Here is a 25,221-nt window from a genome sequence, read left to right as displayed (position 1 = left end):
AGGTGACACAAGCTAGAAAAGAGAAGGTTGGTCAACACCTCTAGTTGATATATGAAAATTTATTCATGCCTTGTAAGTTGCAGCAATTGAAATTTCATATCAATTATTTTTATATAAAATTAAAAATAAGAAATACATTGACTATTGATGATATTATGCAAAAAATATAGGGCTTTGAACTTAATCTAGAAGACATAGAAGAGGATAAACAAATAGCCTTCAAGCAAGGCTATAAAGTAGTGAATGCCTACCACTACACAGATTCTGGTGGCCAAACAAGTGTAGGAGATTTTAGGACAACGATTGAAACACAGATAAATAGGCCAAATGAATAATAACAATAATTGAGAAGTTCATGATAAATAATCTATTGGATGTTCATTTTGATTAATGATAATAATGTGTGCATGGCATATCACTACAACCTACTACTCCTAGCATAGATCTTACTTATGATGACGAAGGCACAAATCCTACACATGATGAAGACCTCAATGTGCATCATAATGACATAGGTAAATATTCTATTTCTATTTCAAATTAATCATGTAATTATTGATAAAATTTAACCTTTATGTGGTATTATTTGAGTATGTAGAGTGTGATGTTAGTGTTGAGCATGTTGAGATTGGGGCTAAAAAAAATGTGATAGTAGATGATGTAGCAATATCAGGTAAAGAAAAATCCATTTTATATTCTTTAGATTAATGAAATACTTATAACATAAAAAAAAAGTTTAGAATTAAACCTATTTATTTCTTATTACAGGGGTGCATCAGCCTATCCTCGACAAAAGAAGAGGAAGCCTCATATTGTAATATTAGAACCACAAGAGCCACAAGATGCCAAAGATAGTTAGGATGTGCCTAAAAGCCTTTATCTTCAAAAAAGGAAAAAATAAAAGATGAAATTAATGTTGCAAACCTCGTTTGATGATGAATGTGTTGATGGATATATATGAATGTTGCTTATTAATGGATTTTTACGATGATGAAAGTTGCTTATTAATGAATTTTTATGTTGATGAATGTTTCTTATTGATGATGAATATTGATGGATTTTTATGAATGCTAATGAATTTTATGTCACATTATTGAATATTTTTATGTGATTATAATGATTGATGTGTCCACGAATTATTGATGAATGTTTATAGGTATTAACGAATTATATATCATGTTAATGAATGTTATGTGAATATAATGATTAATGCATTCACAAATTATTGATGAATGTTTATACATGTATTAATTAAGCGTATGTCGTGTTAATGTATGCTATGTGATTATAATGATTCGATGGACATACTTCTAAAATGAATGAATGAAATATATATTTATTTAGTTTTTAATGGGGAGTTTAGAGTGATTATAGAGGGGGTGGAAGAGGCCAAATGAGATTCTATCTTTAAATGTGGTTGGCCTTGTTAAGTAGAGAATATGAAAGGATTCTTGAAACCAAGTGAAGCTCAAACTAAACCAACTGAAGCCCAAACTAAACCCATTAAAAGCATTTGAGTTACAACTTATTATTGTATCATGTCATTATTGTCTCTCACATGCATTATTGTCATTATTGTAGATCATGGGGATACTCGAACATTGAAGTCTCCAATGTGGTACTTGCTTTTAGTGGGTGAACATAGTAGGTTCTAGGTAAACACCTTCAAATAGACTTAACATAAGTACTATGAATTGCAACATGCTACTTTCTCTATATGTTGTATGCAGATTATGATTTATTTCTAACTACCCCAATTACTTCTCTAGTAAAAATGGACACCATGTTTCTTTCTCTATAAGTTGTATGTAGACATGGAGCTATGCTTGCAAGAGATTATGTATCACACTTGTGCACCAATGAGGAGAAAGTATTTTACTGTCAATATTGAGGTATATTAATCTTCTAAGATTATTGAAAATTTAGTCACGCCTTGTATGTATAATGTTTACTTCATAGATATCAAGTGGTGAGTTTTTAATAATACTTGAATATATTTATATGTTTTATGTGCCAAACTTAAAGTTATCAACATTAGTATGGTCTTGGGTGATTAGTATCTTAATGTGGAGTACATGTTTATGAAGTTTTGATGCCTATTTTGTTTGCTATATGGCATTTAACAAATATGTTACATTTGTAACACTTGATATTATTATGTCATAGGTGGATCTTAATAATATTATCCAAGATTGAGGTTGTAGGATCTTTCCAACTAGATCAGCCCATTATGAATGCATCATATTAGATTTTTGAGCATTTCCAACATGAAAGTTGATATTTGGTTGTTTTTTCCATATGTCAATGCACATCATCTATTAAGAGCAGCAAGAGAGTTTCCAACATTTCTAGTTGGTGCAACAACTAGTTCAATTTGATATTGTTGTGATTAGTAATCATATTGTAGGAAAGTAATCTATAGCAATGCTTCCTTTGTGGCTTGTGACAATTGACATATTCTAGAAAATTATCTATACCATATATCCATATTATGTTTGAAATATATTAAGATCCAATTGATCTATATAATCATATCACAAAGATAATATTGCTTTTCTTTAGTCTAATATTTATCAAAGGACTTAGTGTTAAGTAGAGGGATGCTATCTTTGATGAATTTACAATTCATGCTGATCTAGTTCTCTTTGATTTAAGATATATTTAGTTTAGTGCATTTAGAGAAATGTTGGCCCACACTATTATATTGATAATTTGGTTTTTGATTTGAAGTTGTATTTCCATTATCTTTTTAGTATTTAATATATATTTAAAATTGATATCAAGTGAAAATATTCCTTTTGGTCTTAAGTGTACAATGAAAAAATCTCAAAATTTAATTTAATTTACATATTGTATTTGTAACATAATATTGATCTTTGAAATCAACACTTTCATTATTCGATTGAATTATCTAAATCATAATAAACTTCAAAAAGTCAAGCTTGCAACTTAATTCAATTTCAATGTTTTCTTTTCTTTTGACCATAATATATTCTTTATGTATTGCTTCTATGGTAGAAATAGACAACATGTTTCTTTCTCTATAAGTTATATGCAAACATAGAGCTACTCTCGCAAGATATTGTACCCTTTATATTATTGAGAAAAGTATTACATAAAAAGGAGCATACTCTCCAACATAGAACCACTTCAACCAAAAAAGCCATCATACTACCTTAATAAAATAGATAACCTATCCCATTGCCAATAGAGATAAGCCTTTATGATACTTCTAATGGGAACAGGTTCACATTTGAAGAACAAAAATCCTCAAACTTGCTCATGTCGAACTCCTCCACCACACATTTTTGAAACACCTTCTAAGATTTTTTCATCAACTTTTTCTAACCTACCTCTTCCATACAAAATAAACTCATAATCCATCCACCCACTAATTTTGTATCAATCAGATCCATTGCAATAGATACCTCCATATAAATATCTTCTACCAACATTTCACGAATCATACCATTAACAAGGACTAGGTAACCAAACAAATGGACAATAGAATGAAAGAGAAAAAAAAATAGTTTCCCATCATGCACTTTCCTAGCTAACCACTAATCCACCCCCAACAGATTAATACTGGTAACCTTCTCTTTATCATTAGCCTACTTAAAAAGTCTTGCAATTTGCTCCTCTAGAGCCTTCCCCAAGTTTACAACTTGCATACATTTGCACCTTATCCCTAAAAACACCAATAGATTAGTGCAAAATAAAGAGCACAATTTATTTAAAAGGAAAACAAACTGTCTATCACTAACTCTTAAGCCGAGATTCAACAAGGTATTCAGTCAAACTTGTTGTTGAGATGTTGAAAACTTCAAGAAAAGTAGTGGACCAAAACTATAAAAGGACTAAGATCATGAGAAACACTCCTTTCAACATAACCTATACCCTTTCTTGTCAAGTCCTATATATCTTTTAGAATAATCTCATGCAAGGACGTCAGAAAGAGATCTACACAATCAAACATTTTCAACTCCTTGATTTTAATCCCTAGATTTTCCAGTCTATCAATCACTTTATAACCTTCTCGATATACATATTGGATTTGGATTTTTCTAATAGATCTCAAATGCTCCTCAATTTGCAAAATCTACTCAACTAATCACCATGCTAGAATTAGAGAATCATCTCATGTCTACAACCACATTGCATAGGAAAAGTAGAATGTAGAAAAAAAAATTATAACCTTAGTCTCAAATCTTCCATTGATGTATTGAACAACTTGTTGTAAAGAATAATTAATGAAAAAATTGGTGTGAAGAACAATTAGTCAACAAATGATTTCAATATCAATTATTTTATAGAATTCTTCTTGCTACTGGATTAGTTTGTTTTAAAGAAACTTTGACTACTATCACTATTCTGACGTTTACTACCATTGACAGTATAGGAAACCTATCAAAACACATGTACACGATGTCGATAGTTCAATGGATACTATTTTTGAGAGTATGATAAATTCATCACAACATATATCCAGTTCATCAATAGCTCAATGCCTCATTCCCTCAATGATGTGGACTACCCATCCAATCATCTCTCATAGGCGTCAATAGTTTGACTTTCTAAACTAGTTGTCTGGTGCAACCATGAGAGAATAATGGAAATAATTTTCAATGGTTTTTGATGTCTATATATTGACACTTGACCGTCAAAATTTCAACTTCAATTTAATGATGGTAGTTTTCAATGTTTTGTAGTTACAATTTTGATTGGAAAGTGTCAAAAAATAGGTCCAAATTTACTAGTGTTAGTGTTTAAATATCTTATCTAATAATTATTTTTTTATCCTATATTTAGAAAATCTAATCTAACTATTGAATTTATGACATCAAACAAAATGTCTAAGGACTCATAGATTTTTCTCTAAACATTAATACTCTTGTGAACAATCCCTATGAGATGTAGCATTATGAGCAAAATTTATTCATCCTCAAGCATGGGTTTGACTTAAGAGTCTATGTGAACCTTCTATATTGAAGCACATTCTATTGTATTCTCTTCTAATAGTTTGAGCATTAGAACTAAGACCTATGCACTAACTTAATTCTTGGACATTTGCAATCTGATGTTGAGCACATAAAATTTTAGGAAAGAAGGCATATGTAAAAGAACACACTACAATATTTACATGACATACACTTAATCAATTGTCAAAAAAATTATCATCACTGATCAATGATTGTTGAGTCACAAATTTAGAAGCTTTGCTTAACCAAAGAAAAAACAAACTTGAGAAGATTGTTGTAGCAAGCCACCTCAACTTTCTTATTTGTAAATCTAAATTTAAATGTAAATTTGAAGCTTTCAATAATAAAAAACTAAAAATTATTTATATTTAATAGACCATGTACTATTTTATAAACATAAATATCCAAATTTTTGGAGGATAATAGTTTGACAAAAATCATTTTGTAAATATGAATTAATGTTATTGATCTAGATGTAATTTATATAGTAGATATATACTAATTTACAAGGAACCAAATTTGTTAAATGACATAAAAATGTTAATAATTATATGCACACCATTATGTCTTGTATAATATCAATGATTATTTACATTCACATGGATTGCGAGCTAGATTATCCACATAGAGATGTAAGTCCAACAAGATTATGTTATGAACTTGCCTAAAATATATAGTTGATACCTACATGAAACTACATATTGTGCTATAATATATGTCATTATGTCCTTCTCAATAATCCATTAGACATTATATTTATGTTTCCATAGGACAATGATCATATCACAATTTCTAGAGTGGCTACACGATGTGTCGATTAGGTGTTTTTGTGAAGCGCTCTCTTTGTTTATTTTTTATGACTAATTTTTTAAGTCTTTCTCTTCTTGGTGAGATAAGATGTCTTCTAGAGTTATATTTTTTCATGTAGGGATTAGAGTAGAGGTTATGGTAGATGTCATGGCCAAGGTCATGGTTAGATTGAAAGAAGTAATCATAATTCCTCCTTAAATTTTCATTGTGAGAGTGTGCAAGAGGAACATCAACTAGATAATCATAGGGAAGATGGAATATGAGAATAGACAAGGATTTAGTAGGATAAATTTTAAGGTTCTTAAATAAATCATCTCCTTTACAAAATTCTTAACTAGCTAGAGAAAATAGAATAAAGATTCTAGTTGAATAACTTTTGTCACTCTCATCATGATGAAAGAAAGATAGATCTAAGAGTCCTAGAAAGAAAGCCCCCACATAAGATGATGATGTCTTCATTTACAATCTCATGCAAGACCTAATTTATTTGGCCATCCTATATTTGATAAAATCAAGTAAAGGTAAAGCTATAGAGACATGGCTCATTGATCTTGACAAATTATTTTCTATACATATATGTGGTAGAAAAAAAAAATCTAGGTGTGCGATTAAGAATTTTAGGGGTTTTACCTCCACTTGATGACACATGGAGCAATAGAAGCACAGCATTGAAATTTAAAATATCGCACTGCAGTTGTTTATTAAAAGAATTTAAACTTCATCGTAATCATATCACTAGTGATAGAAGAGAGATGAAGAGTTCCATGATTTTTTATGGTGATAGCTATGAACGCTGAAGCATATGAGTATCACTTGATGGAATCAAGCCGTATCTAGGGTGTAAGAATGATAATAATATGTCGGTACAACATTTTCTTCGAATCCTCAATGACCATATTGTAGGAGGATATTTAGAGTGTGCAATCCCAAGAAAGACAAGGAGGCAGTAATTAGGGATGCTTTAGGGAGGCACTCGATCACTCAGTTGATTATGTTGGTAGTCATTCCGTATCCCGCGCTCCTGCCCGCCGCAACGTCGTTCTCGGACGGCGCGCACACGCCCGTGCTTGGGAGACTGCGGTGTCATCCAGAACCAGATCGTCGTCTCGAAGGAGATGACGGGGTCTCGAGTGACTATGTCCGGGTCGTTCAGCCCGTCGAAGCCGATGGCAATCCCAGCCGGCACGTAGCTGTAGTTCCTGCGGAGTACATATACACACAACATGCAGTTCAGAAGTGGAAAAATAGCCAATACGATCATCAAATAAGTTACCATGACAGCTGGATGGGCCCTCGGCCATAGTTCAGCTTTCCGACAGCGCAAGGAACCTGCTGCGAGTCGCAGTAATCTCCCTTGTTAATCTCTTCGATGAAGCTATACCCACAAGCGTATGGACCATCTTGCGCTGTTGGCCACCCACCTGTTCATCAGATATTGCATGACATGACTTTCTATAAGTTATATCAATTACTACATCGACCTGAACTGATTAGATTGATTACACAAGCTGCTCGGAATGCAAAATCACTAGTTGGTCAGTTTGGGTGGTTTAGTGCGATGTTTGGGCTAAGAGAGTGACGAGCTCTCTTTTCCGAGTGGTCAGATTGCCGGTGGTGCCAAAGCCGGGGAAGTCATTCCCAGCTGCAATGTAGAAACCCCTTCAGGGGCAAGCAGAATTGTTTCTGTCCTTAAGCATCTCATTGAATACATTTTCAGTAATGAAGATCTGTGGGCGTCATCCCTACTCTAGTTTTACCTTCTTCTTGAAGGGTTTGTGGGTAACCAAAATCTTTTGTGTTATGTGTTGATTTACATTATGCTATAGATGCGATGCATGTTACATATTTCAGTTTATATGCTAAATTATAAGATGAGTGAACAATAAAATGTTTTAAGAAAGAAGTTTTAAATGTTGATTCACCCCCACAGCCCCCCTCTCAAAACTTACTTTCTCATTTATATTTCCAACACCTTCAATAGATCAAACCTGGCTTTGATAGCACTTGACATAGTGCAAGGTCGAGTGAATATCCAATGGAGGAGACAAAGCCTCTAAAAATCAACCACACAACAGAAACAAAATAAAGTATACAAGGTTTGATAGAGAACCCTCTCTTTATTCATCAAATAATGAATTATATGTAATGTGCTAGGCTGTAAGGCCTTCCTAGTTATGACAAAATACAAAAGAATTTATACTAACAATTCTACAAGATCTCACAATATCCAACAAAGTCCTAGCTAGCCAAGATATATAACAACACAAAAATTTGGTAGAAAACCCAATCGAGATTTATACTTGTGATCCCAAGACACCAAGAAACCTTCTTGTTTCCTAAGCCCATACTCATCTGTACTAGCTTGTCTCAAAATTATCACCTCCATATATTCTACTTGAATGTATGCTTCTCTATGCACTGACACCCCTACCAAAAACACTATCTGAATCCCTATTTTAGACTCACGTAGCCACAAATCCTCCTATTGCAAATAGAATAATCTAGAACCTCTACTAAATGTAATACTCTTTAGTCATCTTACAACAATCATTAAATGCACATAGGAGAAATAATTGTTGGTGTAAATACGTACTTTACTATTTACACTTACTTAAATTTACTTAGGTTTATGCATTATTTAATTATTTTGCATTATTTTATTATTTTTATTTGTAAGACACTTAGGAGTTTGCACACCTTGTCAATTGTCATGTTGACAACATAGGAGTACGCAACTCTATTTGAGCACATGGTGTCTACAACACTATTTTGCATGTCCCACCCTTGTAGACTTATCCTCACATCACTGCACTTACTTCTGTGCTTAATGGAGGATAATCCATATCTAGTGGACATGTGCTTAGTTGTATGCCACTTCATGGTGCTAACTTCTATGCATTCTAGAAGCTCTCTTGAGGCATTTATATTCAGGCACTCCTAGTGTACTCTTGTATCAAGTTATTGAATACATTGTTATTCTGATCATACTCTCTCCATTTTTTGTCTATAGTTGTGCTTGTGTTTGAGTTCTTAGTTCTTGGGTGAATTTTTCCCTTACGAAAATTCTTGCATGGTATCAGATCTTGGAGACTTTCTTGTCACATAGTCGTTCGAGACCTCTTGCTTGCTTCATCACCTCAGCCCACATCTAGAGTGCTGCAAAAATTGGGAGTGTCCAACACCAAATCTGACCTCTCCATTGCATCCAAAATGCTGAATCGGTGAAAATCGACTATAAGCACACCTACCTTGGCTCAAAGTCGATAGTGAGGTAAAAAAAATTTGCAAATTGGACCCTGGAAGCTTGATTTGCAGTATGGGTATGGTCATTTTCACAAATTTATGAATTTATTTTCGGATCTACATTTTTTTCTCTGTATTACAATTTTTTTAGCCCTACGGGCTAGTAGCAGAGGAAAATTATTTGTGCAGTACCGGGCTGTGAGCTCCCAACCTACACAACGAATATTTAATTGGGCTGTGAGCTCCCAACCTACACAACGAATATTTAATTGTGTCGTAGGGGTTATTCTATTTTTATTAGAAGCTACTGTACCATTTATCCGCAGCGGGTACATCACACATTTTGACGAATACATTTCTACATTAAATCGGCGAAACACAAACACACCGTCGACACCTTTGCTATGCTATGGGCAGAAGCTTATTTTTAAACAACGCTTAAACCCATATCACATCACATGTGGGATTATTCTGCGGAACGACAGTAAACTCTGGCCCCCTTGAGGTTTTCACAGTGACTTCGATCTTCGATGTCGTGCAACCCAATCCCCAGCGGCATTTTCATTTCTCAGATATGGCAGGTGATAAATCTCCTACTTGCGCATTCAAATCCAACATTTGTGATTTCCCTGGTGTCGCAGATAGTTTTTTCGGCATTGTTTCTGAAGTTCCTGCGGATCTTGCACCTTTCGGCATCGCTATCTCGCACGCTATTTTTTGTTTTCGGTTACCCCAGGTTAGAGGTTTCCAGTTAACTATTTCTCGACGTGATCTGCCATAATTTGGTGCCATATTCAAGCATCTCTGACGTTTCATACAGTGTTCTGCTCTTCGTCCCCCGCATCTCAAATTTTGGCAACAACTGTGGCATGCGTTAAGATTTTGGCAACGCTCGCAGACTCTTTAAAACTCGGCAAAGAGGTTCAAGGTTTTCAGCGTGATTGTTACAGTCGACAACATCTTTTCTCCACTTTCTGGCACTATTTTTTTTTCAAATCTACATACCACTGCTTTTTTATGTCTCGTGCCCATTTTTGGAGACAAGACCTTACACACAGAAGTCCACGTCATCATTTTGACACGTCAACCACATTCTTGTAGTGCCGCGTTGCCACATGGAAACCAACACTACAACCTTGCCACATGGACGTACAAAATTTTCCATGTCATCTATCCGTACAGTACAGACAGCCACATCAGTCTGCCAGATTAGCCAGAGTGCTATCTTTTTTGCTGATGTCATCTTTTGCCTGGTTAAATTTGATGCCCTTCTAAACATCATTCTCAAGCATTTTTGAACTAATTTGACAGCCATTTGACTATCAAATTTAAACTAGCAGTTTCTCCTCCAAACCCTTCTCCAGATTGCTTTTTAGTTTGGCAGCCTGACTTTGCGAGCTCGTAACTTGGACATCCGGACTTCGATTCAGGTGCAATTTTTTTTAAAATTTGGTAAAAATTTTGGAATTTTCTAGTGGTGCTGTTGTTTTCTAGTTTTGGTGCATAGATTTTGCAAAATTTGTGTTTTTTGGCGACTGTACCTGCATAATCCTCCATTTTGCAACTTCAATAGCTCTGTACGGGGACATCTGTTCACTTTTTCAGGTTCTATTTTTTTTAAAGTGCGTATTTTTTCATCTACTTTCCAGATCTGAAGTCAAATTCTAGGGTTGTGTGGACAAAATTCTCACTTTCAAAATTTGGCCTTCTTTGGCATTGTAAAGCTTTGATTCTTTTTCAGAATTGTTGTAAATATGAGCTACAGTGCTTAAGTGACAGATTTCAGCCTCATAAGGTAGTTGTAAAAGCAAAATCAGAAAGTCCACTTTGTTCATTTTGACAAGTGGCCCATTGTAAACGCACTACTTATAAAGTGTGAAAGCATCTCTTTTGGGGGGGTCTTTTGATTGAGTGAAAAGGGGCAGAGTGTATTGTGTTTTTGTGTCTCTCTATTTTGTGCTCTTTCATTTCTACATCATGGGTTTTAAATGTCCTCCTCTAACTTCATGCAACTATTCTACATGGAAAGATATTGCATGGAGTAGATTAATGGAAAAAGGATATAGTTTATATGTTGATGGTACAATTACCAAACCTACTGATGCTAAAGAACTCATTGATTGGATAAATCAAGACCGACAAGCTTTAGGTATTATTAGGAGTTGTGTACATGGGGATCTTCTCTTTCACATTAAATTTTTTTGAGAATCTAAGGAAGCTTGGGACAAACTTGAACAGTTGTATGGTAAAGTGGATGAAGAAAAGGGATTTTAGATTGAGGATGATCTACTTCTCTTAGATCCTAAAAATTGTGACACAATTCAAGATTATATCATCAAAGTCAATGAGTATAGGGCACTTTTTAAAGATTGTGGAAATCCCATTAAGGATGATAGGTTGATAAATCACATCCTGAAGAAGCTACCTTCTGAGTACACTAACTTTGTTTCGAGTTTTAATACTCACAAGTTGACCATGGGATCTTCTTACCAGAAACATTCCTTTGATGGATTTGCAGACATGTTGATTATTGAACAATCTCACTTGGTGGATTTTGGACTTCTCAAGTTATCTAAGACCAAAGCCTTAGTAGCTCATGATGATCAGAAATCTAGTCAAGGGGGAAAAAGAAACAAGAAGAAGAAGCAGTGGAAGCAGAAAACACAATCTGAGACACAACATGACTCCTCTCAACATGGGAGTTCTTCTTCAAACAAGAAGGGAAGTAATGAAAAGAAAGACAAACTCTTTTGTGCATATTGCAAAAATCCAAATCATGACGAGCATCATTGCAAAACAAAAAGAATCGATGAGTTAGAAAATCTACTCAAGAAGAACAAGATTCAAGCGCCAGGTACTTCCAAGGATTCTACTCCTACCTCTTCAAAGGGTAAAGGTCAAGCACTTATGGAAAACACAAGTTCTTCTTCAAAATGGATACTTGACTCAGGTACCTCTTACCATATGGGTTCTTCAAAGCAAGATTTTTCTTCATTGAAGCAGTCAAAGGTACCACACATCTTCGTGGGAGATGATGCCAAGATGGAAGTTGAAGGGAAAAGACATGTAGAAATGGAAGATAGGGAATTCAAAGATGTTCTCTATGTTCCCAATCTAAGCTCTAATCTCCTATCAGTTTACCAAATCACTCACCTTGGAGATGGTCATAAGGTTGAGTTCCTTCTCGATTTAGTGATGGTGCGAAGTCTCAAAGATGATTCATTGGTAGCAGTTGAGAAAGTCAATGATGACAAGAGGCTTTATTCCTTCTCCCATTTTGTGCCTAAGAGTTCTTCTCAATCCTTGTTAACTCACTCTAATTCAAACATTAACTTATGGCATGAGCGGTTTGGTCACCTTGACTACCGCTATCTTTAGCAACTTTGCACATACCAAATGGTCAAAGGTCTTCCTCAAATCAAATTTTCTAAGGGTAAATGTTCATCAAATTTAGTGGATATGCATCCAGAGGGGAAGTTACAAAGAGGGAAGCCTTCTAGAGCAACAAGTGTTCTTTAGATGGTTCACATGGTATTAGCAGGTCCTTTTGCATTCAGCCAAGGTCGCTACATACTTACCTTTGTTGATGACTTTTCAAGGTTCACTTGGGTCTACTTTCTGCATAGTAAGGGTGAAGTGTTGGACGCATTTCTAAACTTCAAGGCTCATTTAGAACGAAAATCTAGAAAGGCCATCAAAGTACTTTGCATGGACAATGGAAACATGGATGTGAACAGAAGACTTAAGGATTTTTGCAGACATGCGGGCATTGATCTTCAGATTCCTTCAGCATTCAGTCCACAAAAGATAGATGTTGCAGCATTGAGGATTAGAACTCTAAAGTCAATGGAAAGTTGCATGATTCATGCCAAGTCTCTAGATCCATCATTAGAAGTCAAATCAATCTCAAGTGCCACTCACATTCTTAATCATTCTCCTCATCTAGCCTTAGATGGCAAAACCCCTTTTGAGGCATGGTGTGGCAGAAAACCTATTGTGACACACTTCAAAGTCTTCGGTTGTCCTGCATGGGCAAATAGATCTTCCAGGGGTCACAAGGCACAGACATCTTGGCCTTATAATTTCATTAGTTATGAAGATGGTATGAAGGCATATAGACTTCTAGATCCAGAGACTCATGAGATTTTTGTGGAGAAGGATGTTCACTTTGAGGAAAGTTCTCTCAGCTTGTCCTCTACTCCTCTCCGCACTTCATACATAGTGGAAACTGATAGTGACACCAGCGATAGTGCTTCAACAGGTTCAAATATGTGGGGTTCTATCAACAGTTGTAGTCAGAGGTCACATCAGTCTAGTCCACATGCTTACATTGCCATAGTGAAAGGTCCATCTCAGCATGGTACATCTAGTCTTCCAGCTCCAGCTTTAGTTGACTTGGGAGATAGACTTGAGGACTTACATCTTCTCATTGATGATGATTCTTCTATAGTTGTTGCGAGGGCTCACTCTGACCCTTAAGTCCATTTTGTACATGATCAATCTACATAGGTTGGCATGATTGTGGATCCTTATGAATAGCAATTAGTGGAGGTCTCTTTGTCAGTAGAGGAGACAGATGGTTTAGTGGAACAAGTTTAGCAGACATCCTTGCCAGATCTACATTCATTCTTTTCAGCACAGTTGGAAGGGGTGAACTTCAGCATTAGTACATGGATACTTGAGTAGGTTTCAGGTCCAGCACACATCTTCAGGAGTGTACCTTGGGCTTTGTTTCTTCCTAAGGGGAGGAACACCTTTCTGCATTCTTGGACCAGCTTCTTCATTGGAGCAACTTTCACTTGTTGGCATTCTTCTTTTGGCGGGGGAGCCTATTCTGTCTCTCTTCCTTCTCTTATTCTCTTATGTATATATTAGATCTATTTAATCATGGGGGGGTCTTGATTACTCCATCCATCGATGCATCCTTCTCTATCTCTCTTTTTGGGGGAGGTTTTTTCCCATGACGTTTTCCCTCTTTCTTCGCTTTATGGGAGATTGCATTTTCATTATGTACTTGGGTACCTAACATGACCTAGTAGTTGAGACCCATTATGCATCTTCATTCTAGTTCGTAAGCTTAAGGGCATTCCCCTAAGTTGCACTTAAGGGGGGGGTGTTGGTGTAAATGCGTACTTTACTATTTACACTTACTTAAGTTTACTTAAGTTTATGCATTAGTTAATTATTTTGCATTATTTAATTATTTTTATTTGTAAGACACTTAGGAGTTTGCACACCTTGTCAGTTGTCATGTTGACAACACAGGAGTATGCAACTCTATTTGAGCACATGGTGTCTACAACACTGTTTTGTGTGTCCCACCCTTGTAGACTTATCTTCGCATCACTGCACTTACTTCTGTGCTTAATGGAGGATAATCCATATCTGGTGGACATGTAGTTGGTTGTATGACACTTCATGTGCTAACTTCTATGCATTCTAGAAGCTCTCTTGAGGCCTTTATATTCAGGCACTCCTAGTGTACTCTTGTATCAAGTTATTGAATATATTGTTATTCTGATCATACTCTCTCTATTTTTTGTCTATAGTTGTGCTTGTGTTTGAGTTCTTAGTTCTTGGGTGAATTTTTCCCTTAGGAAAATTATTACAATAGCCATGATGCCAAATAGGTCTTCACACATTCCAAAATAGATCCATGTCATGATCACATGCTGACTTAATTGATCAAATCTCCAAGAATATCTAGTTGGTGAATTGAACCACTAAGCATCAATAGCAACCTCCAAGAAAACCAAGTATACACTAAGCACACCTAGTGTGAACATCCACTGAGCTCCTACATGATCACCGAGCATATCATCAAAAAAGCACCAAAAGCATCATTGAGTTCCTAAAGTCATCAAGTCCCTTAGGAAAACTACAACCAAGAACCACCCCAATATTGATCGAGCATAACCTCTTCTTTAGCCATGTTCTCCAGCTACAAAGTCAAAATCACTACAATATACAAGATTGCCAAATACCCTAGGATGCTCCTGCATCAAGTTTTGGACTCCAAAACTCAGGCTATCTTTAGTTGACTATGGATCTAGGAGTTGATGATGAAAAATAGAACTTTTTTCTTAGTTGATAAGCTAACCAGAAGCCTTGGTATAGAGATACATTCAATATTCAAAGCCTTAGCTTTCATAACAGAAGACTTGCCCATCATTGCAGTATCATAATTGTTCATTTGAATGAAGAATATTATTCAAAGATGGTTTAAGACCCACTATTTTACAATTCTCACCACCCTCATTTATGCACCTACCAAGAGCCTTACCCATAATAGGGAACAAGATAGGGGATAGAGTCTCCTTGTCTCAAATCTCTAGTTGCTTTAAAAAATTAGAGGATGAACCATTCATAATGACCTTTGAAGAAGTTGTAATCAATTAATTGACTAGATGGATAAAATGGTTTCCAAAATGTTAGGATAAACTACAGACAGAAATAAAAAACTACATGCAAATATAACCAATAACAAAAATAATAGAACACACAGAAATGAACACAAAGCACCAAGATTTAACGTGGTTCACCCAATCCCTGGGCTACGTCCACCAAACAACAAGTCTGATCTTATTACAATCCAGTGATTACAACTTGATTACAATCCATAATCCCTTACAGCTCAATACCGCTGCAAGAACCAATTTCACATCACAACATAATGAAAAATATGCAACCCTAAGCCCTTTTATAAAAGTATTTAACCACTTTAGGGTTATAACATGTTGGCCATATGTCGGCCATAATATGTCGGCTACCATGTCGGCCACGGCCCAAAAATTTTTTCCCACTATTTATGAAGTATGTACAGTACTTTCCTGATCAGTCACCACAATCTAACACAAAATTGAAACTAGTCAAAAATTTAGAAAAAAAGTCCTAGTCAACTCTATATTAGGCCTTTAGAAGGTCCAATTTTAATAGAAAGAACCTTAGAGCTAAGATTAGAATGAATAATTGCAAGAAATTTGATAATTGAATCAAGGGTTTTTCTACTACAAAAAATACATTTTTTTTATGGGATATGATCCTTGCTAGAGTATTATGTAGTCTCAAGGTAAGAACTTTTGAGAGCACCTTATAGATGGATTTAGACAAGATGATGGGCCTAAAACAATTCATAGTGGTAGGTCTCACCATTTTAGGAACATGGACAATAAGTGCTAGTTTTACCTCTTTAAATAACTACCTCAAATTAGAGAATTCATTTACAAGATCATTGAACTCAACCTATACCAACACCCAAAAATATTGGAAGGACATAGAAGAACCATCATGACCAAGTGATTTCTCCTCTTCAAATGAATACACCACTTTTTAAGCTTTACCTTTCGAGTGAATGGCCACCAAAATTTGATTAATATTATCATCCAACAAAGATATAATAGAGTTAAGAAGCATATCTCGACCATAAGAGCACTTGTTCCTATCCTTGGTCAATAATGAGGAGAACAACTCTAGAAAAGCATTAGAAATATCATTGTCTAACTTAAACAATCTATTCCTTAAATATATGTCTAAGATTTTTGTTAGCTGCCCCATTTTTAGCAACTATTAAATGGAAGAATCTAGAATTATGATATCTTTCCTTAAGGCTAATGGCTCTTGATCTCTATCTCCTATAAACTTTCTCTTTGGTAATAAGATCATGATATTTGATAAGAAAAGTTTTATCCATGTCTTTTAATTGCTAAGAATCCCCTTTCCTTTTAAATGTGTAGTTAAGCTTCATACATTCTTACCTTAAAATCTTGTTTTAAATTAAAATACCACCAAAATTCTCCTTATACCAAAAATTTTCTATTTCCTTAGTAAACCAACATTTCTTCATAATTTAAAACATTGTAGATCCCTCAACCCTTAGCTTCCACCATTCTTGGATTATTTTCTCAGATTGTAGGTGTTCAAGCCACATCCTTTCAAGTTCATATAGGGGAGTTTTATTTTCACAATTAGTGGTTTGACTACAAGGAAAATTACAAACTGATTAGATACAATCTTAGTAATAGTCAGTAGTGAATAATTGAACTAACTTATCCAATCACTTAGAGCTAGTGTTATGTCCAATATGACCGGAATTAAGTCATTACCCAATCTATGTGTGGACCAAGTAAAGAAACCACCTTAAAGGTCCACAACAAGAAATGATTGATGGTTAATAAAATGTATAAGATCCATTCTACCATCCAAATAGGCTTGATAGTCAATTCCACTAGCCTTGTCACAAACATTTATAGGGGAATTGAAGTCACCTATGACAAGCCAAGACTCTTGTAAAAAGGACTTCCTACAAATATCTATCCTTTCACAAAATCTCACTCTTCCATGTTTAGAGTTGGGAGCATATATATTCACTATTCTTGAAGAAAAATTATCTATAAGATGAGTTATCTTTATGTCGATTATATTAATTTTAGAGTAAGTCACCTCACCTTGAATCAAGTATTAATTCAGAACACCACAACACCTCCTAAAGCACCATATGAATTGCACCCAACAAATTTTCAGTATTTGAACAAAGAGAGCCTTTCAATATTTTCTTTTTAGATATTAGTTTATTGAATTAATAAGTATCTAGTCTATGATCTTGAACCACATTCTATAACACATTATATTTGCAAAGGGAATTCAGTCCCTTAATATTCAATTACAATATCTTCAGTTGGAGCTTGGTGAACATATCTCTTAGATGGAAATTTCTTTACTACCTACAATATCATATTTACTAGTTGTCTCTCTAAACTCCTTTTTCAATTTCTTACCTAGTCTATGCTTCTAACACCCAAAATTTGGTTTTAGAATGTTGTCGGTAACCTTGTTAAGAAAAGAAAGCTTAGGCTATCTTCGCTTCTTCTATTTTGGGCTCAAACAACAAAACATTACCCCACAACCCCCAATCACTCTCCATTTTTCCCAGTAAAAAAATAATTTCAAGGATGGAAGACACTTCTTTAAATGACAAAGGAACCAAGAATTCAATTGCCTACCCCCTCTTATCAAGAAACATAACAACTATGTTTGGACTTTTATCTTTAGGGCCAAGGAGGACTAATTGAATGACTCTTTCTTGTTCCCTTAGCCCAAAAGAGGTTCTACAACCTTATAATCAAGGATTTCCTCCACTCCAAACTCCCCTTCCTTTAAGCCCAAGGAAGGTAGGGTCATTGCTCCTCCTAAGACTATACTCTTTTGAAAGGGAGGGATCAACAATGAATCTTTAGAGTAAGCCACCACCAAAGATGAAGACATCTTCGACACTTCCTTTATCTTCTCCAATAAAGCCATCTCCAAAAAGTCAAAGCAGGACACAAGGGTCTTGAGTTCTCCAACCAAAACCTTGGGAGCCACCCCTACCACCAAACCTATAGACCCCTCCACCGAGGATGAGGGGATGTCAAGATTTCTTATAATTCTACTACATTTCCTAATTGGATGTATTAGATCTAGCAATTGACTAGCTTCCACTAACCAACTTGAGGTTCCCCTTTTCTTGAATCCAAGCATGGTTTTGGAGAGGACATGAAACTGAAGTGCTAGAGACCAAGGCAATGGGGGCCTTCTCCACCATCTTCTTAACCTTGTTCAAATTTTTTTTTTGTCTAGTAGCCAATCCTATTACAAATGAATCAAGAAAATGGAAGAGATTCAAACTCTATCTCCTATTTCACCTTAACCTATTTTGAGTTCATGAATATGTTTGAGGGTGGGTTTTCAAATCTACAAATATTAATACAAATTGAAGCAAAGATTAACTTGGATCTAGACATTGTGCTTGGATCTATTGAAAACCACTAGCCAAAGCAGGTTGCCAAACCCATAAAAAATTCCTCATTCCAAAATTCAAGGGCTATCCTTGGGAGACTTTCCTAGGGATGAGCCAACACAAAAAAAGTTATCATGAAAATCCCATTTACCCTTGGTTCAATAATTGGGCAGACCTCCTGACCAACAGACAATGTTGACCCCACAACCAAAGGATCCTTGACATGATCAATAGAAAGTGAGACCACAAAACCAATACTACCATCAGAAGAACCCAAGAAACCACCATCAAGAGTTGTCCATTGAAACACCCAAGGATTTAGGGAAAAGAACACTATCAAAGATTTGACCAACATGTCCAAATCCCTTGATACTAGCTGGTTCATTGTTCTACAACTCTGTCAAAACCTCGTCACTAGTCTTCCCACTTGAACCATTCAAATTCAAACTCACTCCCGCTAGATCCATAAGTTCACAAAATGGTGACAATAGCTAGATAGATTTGGATGGAGGTTGATCCTTGTGACCTTATAGTTTACTGCAATTCTCACTAATCAAACAAGACCGAGCCAAATTATTTATATTGAATAAATCATGTTATGATGTAAAAAATTTACTAAACTATAAGTAAAATAAATTCTTCAAAATATTAAATTCTGCATTATTCTCTTGTTCTTACATTATTGCATCGCCATTAATAGCGCGTTATCGATATTACCCCTAATGCTTATCAAACTCTTGCTACCCCTTGAAAATCGCTCGGACGATAAACTTATATGATAGGCTTAAATGGGACCATTACTATAACAATACTCCATCACTTTCAGGACACCGCATGGTCTCTCCGGAATTGTAGTAAATTTTATCTTCTCTTTCATTGTTCCTTCCCCAAATATCTTCGCTAAATGTTTTTAAATCATTCATATCTATTGAGCAGTGTCGCCAAATCCTCGCAATCTCCGGCCTAGACGATGAATTAACGAATTTACATGGTTTCCTCCGCGCCTTCTCGTTGTCATTTCATTCAAGTTATATTTGTTTATTAGCTCATGATGAATCAATTTATCAATGAACTCTGCAATCCAAAGAGAGGGGAATTAAGAGCCAACTGAGAAATTTCACACAAGGAAAAGAGGATAGGAGGATTCGCAATCGGCCATGGAAACGAAAGCGAGAAGCTTAAAGCTATTGGGATTCTTTGGAATTGTAGGAGAAACCTTCAAAATAATTCATTCTCAAACCAAACTGTTAGGGACCATAACTCTTGCCCTAATTCTCCCTTGTGTTGTCATAACACTGGTAAAGATTTTGGTTGCAACACATACTTTCTATATGTTTTTTCCACACCGGTTTAATGAACCGTGGAGTGTGATCATCCTGAGATCTACTGAGTTTGCAGTTGTAGAGCTTCTATGGGCAATATTCTTTTATGCAGCCTTGATTCCCTCCATAGCAGCAGTTGTGTACACCGTAGCGGGAGTTTACAAGGGGGAAGGAGAAAAACCTACCACAACAGTTATGAGGCCCGTTCCTGCCGTGTGGAAATGCATGTTGATAACTTCACTTTGGTATTTTATCAGCAATTTCCTGATGATAGTGGCTTGTGCTTTTCTTCTCTTTTTAGCATTGATCATACCGTTTTCTTTATATTTTTTAGTACCATGTTTTGGGTTGTTGTTAGTGGGCGTGTATTTGTATGTGAGAATGATATGGCAGGTGGCGATTGTTGTGAGTGTTATGGAGGAGGGATGTTATGGATGGGAGGGCATCAAGAAGAGCCGCAGTCTGATTCATGTGAAGCGAAGCACAGCTTGGGCGATCATCATATCTTACATGGTGGTTATTGTTCTCTTTAATTATGGAGCTGTTGTGGGGAATTTTGAGTTTGTTGAGTTGTGGGTCAGGATATTTTATGGAGCGTCTTATTTGATGTTATTGTCTGTCATTATTCTAATGTGGGAGGTAACGCAGAGCGTGCTCTACTTTGTCTGTAAATCTCACCATGGGGACGACGTAGGTGAAGGGTGTTCATTGGAGGGCTGCTCACTAGGACCAACGGTTGAAAGCGCAGGGCGAAATTTAAGTCTTGACGGAAACAAGAGTAACATGGGTCGGCAGAATTGGCTTACTTGTTAGCTATTCCTGTTTACTTATCATGCCAGTCAATCACATGTATTGGTTTGGCTTCGGTATAAAACTGTGCTCTCACTTTATAAATCAGTTGTTGGGTTGATATGTACGGAACAATTGTATTTTTGTTATTGATTTAACATACAAGCGATCATAAACTTATGGATAAAATCAAATATGAAGTCGTTGTAGAATTGTGCTTTCACATTATAAATTACTTGGTATTTAGTCAGCAATTGCACTTGTTTTTACTGATTTATTATCAAAGTGATAAAATTAATATGATATATTTAATTTGTTTGTTATAATGTACTAAGTTTTTTCTTAGAGGCAATTAGATTTTGAGGAGACTAAAAATCCTTTAGAAATAAATTTTCGAGAAAATTTGGTAGTCTAAAAGAAAATACAAAGCATAAGCTACAATAATAGTAGGCCAAAAACCTAACCAACTTAAGATTTAAAAAGGCTCCCCATACCTTAAGAAAGAGGAAATATGTATTTAAACAAATATTTAAATCATATGGCAACACGGTTTTCAACAAGGTTCCCTTTACCTATCCTAAATGGACTCAAAGTAATTATCATCAAATAACTAGCTAGAGGCTATGGGGTTTTCAAAAGCTCCACAAAACCTTGTGCATTCTAGACTAGATCCCACAACTACCATTAGATTTTGCCAGGAACCTAAAAAAATGCAACAAGGGATTTTGAAAAGACCTCATAACCATGACAACCATCTTCAATAGATTACACAATACAAAAATAGATGAAGAACTACTGGGCTTTAACGTGGCTCTTAAAATCATAATAAGGTTTAGAAAGGCTCCCCAAACTTTGTGGAAGGGGACTTTTGTAGGCTCCCAAAACCATTTCAAACAACCTCAAACAAATAAATTAAAACTTACTTAATTTCAAGTTCAAAGCAAGGAAAACCAACCCTGTAGTCTATAAAACACCAAGAAGATTACTCTCCACTTTAATGAAAGAGCATCGAACCATAATACAAACTATAAAGGAAAATATAAAAATATTATATGTCCCAATCTAGTTACAACCTACCACCAAAAAGCCACATGGGAGATAAGACCACCTAGAACAACTAAAACTCCTTTCCCCAATGACACCAATACCACTATTTTATGTTTAGATACAACTTTTAATTAATAAATAATGTAAATATATTATAAACAACCATGCAATATGAAATGTATATCTCTCAAATGTGAATAGTGAGATCTCTAATGAGTTTTGATTTAATTAAAAAAATTGATCAAGGATTTCCTCATAAAATTATGGGAAGATTGAACTATGGAATTCTAGAACCTTACAAAAAAAATTGGTGGTCAAGTTATAGGCTTGGTCCCACCAATCTTATATCAAATTGAAAAATAAGACAAAGAAAAATTTGCCACTCCATATTTCTTGAAACAATAGTCTATTATTTAAAATTCAAAATATAGGTATGCTTTTCCTAAATAAAATTATCAATATGTAAAAAATAATTACTAATAATATATAAAAAAATAAAATAAAATAAGCACCATTTTTAAAAAGATGGGCAGTCATTTTCTAAAATGTGGGCACCCCATTTTTATTAAAGGGGTGTGTTTTTTTTAAAAATTTGATCAGGCATCCAAACATAAAGTAGGTGCTCATGTTATAAAATTGAGTGCATGTTTCTAGAAGAATCTTTGAATTCCACAATACTTCCATAAAATTGGCACTTAACAATATGAAATTAATCCATATCTAGAGAAAACCTCTTATGAAAATTGGAATGAAATTTAAGAAAAATGTTGTTGTGCATTATGAGGAAAAAGGTTTAGAGCAATATGGTTTTGATTTAGATAAGGATGTGGCCTATCATATTTATAAAAATAAATAAAAATTTGTATTCTCTATAATTGTCTTTCCCTCTTCCTCTTTCATAAATAAGGTAGTTTCATCCAAGAAAGAGGGATTTTATTATATTCCATCATAATACTATGTCCCTGATCAATTAGAGCTAAATATTTTTTTAAAAAGGAAGGGTCCCATTAGTAGGGGTCAAAAAAGTTGGGTGTTAAAGATCATGAGTCCCCATCCACTATGATCTGATCCCCACCTAAGTAAAAGACCTCCCCTCCTTCAACCAAATATTCAATGCCAAAAATAAAAATTAGTTGATAATCATAATGAAATACATGTATACATATTTTGGAGACTCAGAAGGAGACTCACAATGAAAAAAGCTCAACATATAAAAATGAGGCCACATTTGGAAAACTCTCAAGTAGTTTAGTTGCTTGATAGGATGATTTTTTTTTAATAAAGTGAAATTAGGAATAATGATTCAGAAGCACAAAAATTAGTTGAAATTCTTTAGAACAAATGTGATTTGGCATAGGGGATTTATGATACTGAATAAGACCGTGAGGGTAAAATAAGTGAAATTAGGAATAATGATTCAGAAGTACAAAAATTAGTTGACATTCTTTAGAACAAATGTGATTTGGCATAGGGGATTTATGATATTGAATAAGACTGTGAGGGTAAAATAAAATATTAGGGTCCTCTTGAATGAGGTGGTCAATGTTAGTATTTTTTTTTAATGTTGGATACACATGATGCATTAAGGAGACTAAATGAAAATAATAAGCAATTCACCACTTATCAAAGAGTAAACACACTTCCCTTTTCTCTAAATTTTTATTAAAAAATGCTCATTATTTTCATGTTTGTAAGAAGGATAAGGGCACTATAAGAGGCCCAAATGATGGAAATAATGTTTATAGTTAGGACTATATCTCAAGTTATGTTATGTATGTGAGAAACATAAATAATAATAGTGTGCCATCTCAAAAGGGAAGTACCTATTATTTACAACATTTTAGTTCTCATTCCTATAGTGACATTATGGATCATTGATGGATTCATGCTCAATTATCTTTTTTTCCTATTTTTCTCACTTCTTCCATTTTTAATAATGTATTTTTAGAAATATTAGGGGTATCTCCTTGTGGGACACTTATACAATAGATCAATCTAGATCCACCTATTCCCTAAGGTCTAAGATCTCAAGGATATGTTTTTCTTGTTGAATTGTAAATTCTAAAGTTGGGTAACCCTCTCAACTTTCTTTTCTTTTACACCCAAAAACTAGTATATAAGGAATTCTAGGAATCTTATTTTTACATCCACTTAAATATATAATCATTATAGTAATTACGTGTACACAAATTCAAGCACTCAAGCATTCAAGAAAGTAGATTTTTATCAAGCATTCAAGCAATTTAGGACTCACCTATTGGAAACTTACAATTGGAATAATTTTTGATTTTTCATTGATGCCAAATCTACTAACAAGACATATTACTACCTAATCTAAATGACATATGTATTTGATTGATGAAGAGGATTTGAGAAATTGCTCATAACAATAACACCTAGAGAAAAGGTTGAGATATGAAAAGGAAGCTACAATAGACATTTAATTAGTTAGACTTTGATAAGACAAACTGATTTTTTATAGAATGTAAAGCGAAGTCAAGCAATAGAGTAAAAATTTAAAGAATGCTGAGTGATTCTAGTGTCAACCAAGCCATAGTAAGTGCTGAAAAAATCTAGTGTTGACTAAGCATCAATATCAACCAAGTACGATAGTTGATGTTGAGCCAAAAGTTTTATAGTGACCAAGTGACTAAGTGATGACTGAGTGTCAAAACTTAGTGGTTGTCGAGTAAAATTATTTTGAATGAATTTGAGAAAATTTTGATTGCCATCTAGCTGAGTTGATTTATTGGGATATATAAATTGTGTTAAAGATAATATTGATGAGTTAGATCATTTAATTGAAGGAGAGGATTAGGTATAATACCTATGATCTAATTTGATGGATCAATAAATTCAAGGAGAGGACTAGGTATAATACCTATGATCTAATTCAATGATGAGAAGATTCTAGAAAAAGAAGATGAACATATACAATGAAGTTGATGAACCAAATCATAAACACTAAGATCTATGGTGATTATAGAAAATAGAAAAAGCAAGAATTACCTATTTAAAGAGGTATATAGTAAAAAAGGAGCACAAACAGGTGGATTAGAGATGTACAAGGGTAATGAAAAGTGTGTAAGAATGTGAAGTAAAAGGAGATTGCTTATGCAGATGTTGTTGATATTGATAAGTAAATATTAGGACATGGAAGTTACCAAGAAAATCAAGAACATAGATGAAAATGGGAAGCTACACAATGAATAAGTACACAAACTAAATAGAGATTATAGTGCATTCATCTATTTGG

General features: G+C 34.7%; 1 protein-coding gene and 1 pseudogene across 1 annotated transcript; one reads left to right on the top strand and one right to left on the bottom strand.

The window, feature by feature from the left end:
* Positions 1-6,770: 6,770 nt before the first annotated feature.
* On the bottom strand, positions 6,771-9,591 carry LOC149531809 (endochitinase-like; annotated as a pseudogene).
* Positions 9,592-19,964: 10,373 nt separating this feature from the next.
* On the top strand, positions 19,965-20,942 carry LOC149531808 (uncharacterized). Its single transcript, XM_089808402.1, has one exon. The coding sequence runs from the start codon at positions 19,965-19,967 to the stop codon at positions 20,940-20,942; it is 978 nt and encodes a 325-aa protein (XP_089664528.1).
* Positions 20,943-25,221: the final 4,279 nt, after the last annotated feature.

The sequence above is a fragment of the Cupressus sempervirens genome, chromosome 11 (genome assembly GCF_028749045.1).
Source record: "Cupressus sempervirens isolate cs-2001-9-10 chromosome 11, ASM2874904v1, whole genome shotgun sequence".
Lineage (NCBI taxonomy): Eukaryota > Viridiplantae > Streptophyta > Pinopsida > Cupressales > Cupressaceae > Cupressus > Cupressus sempervirens.
Note: the sequence above shows the minus strand (reverse complement) of the source record. Positions and strands in the feature narration are given on the sequence as shown.

What these genes read in the sequence shown, in the direction of transcription:
- LOC149531808 (XM_089808402.1), top strand. Translation starts at nt 19,965, where the DNA reads ATGGAAACGAAAGCGAGAAGCTTAAAGCTATTGGGATTCTTTGGAATT.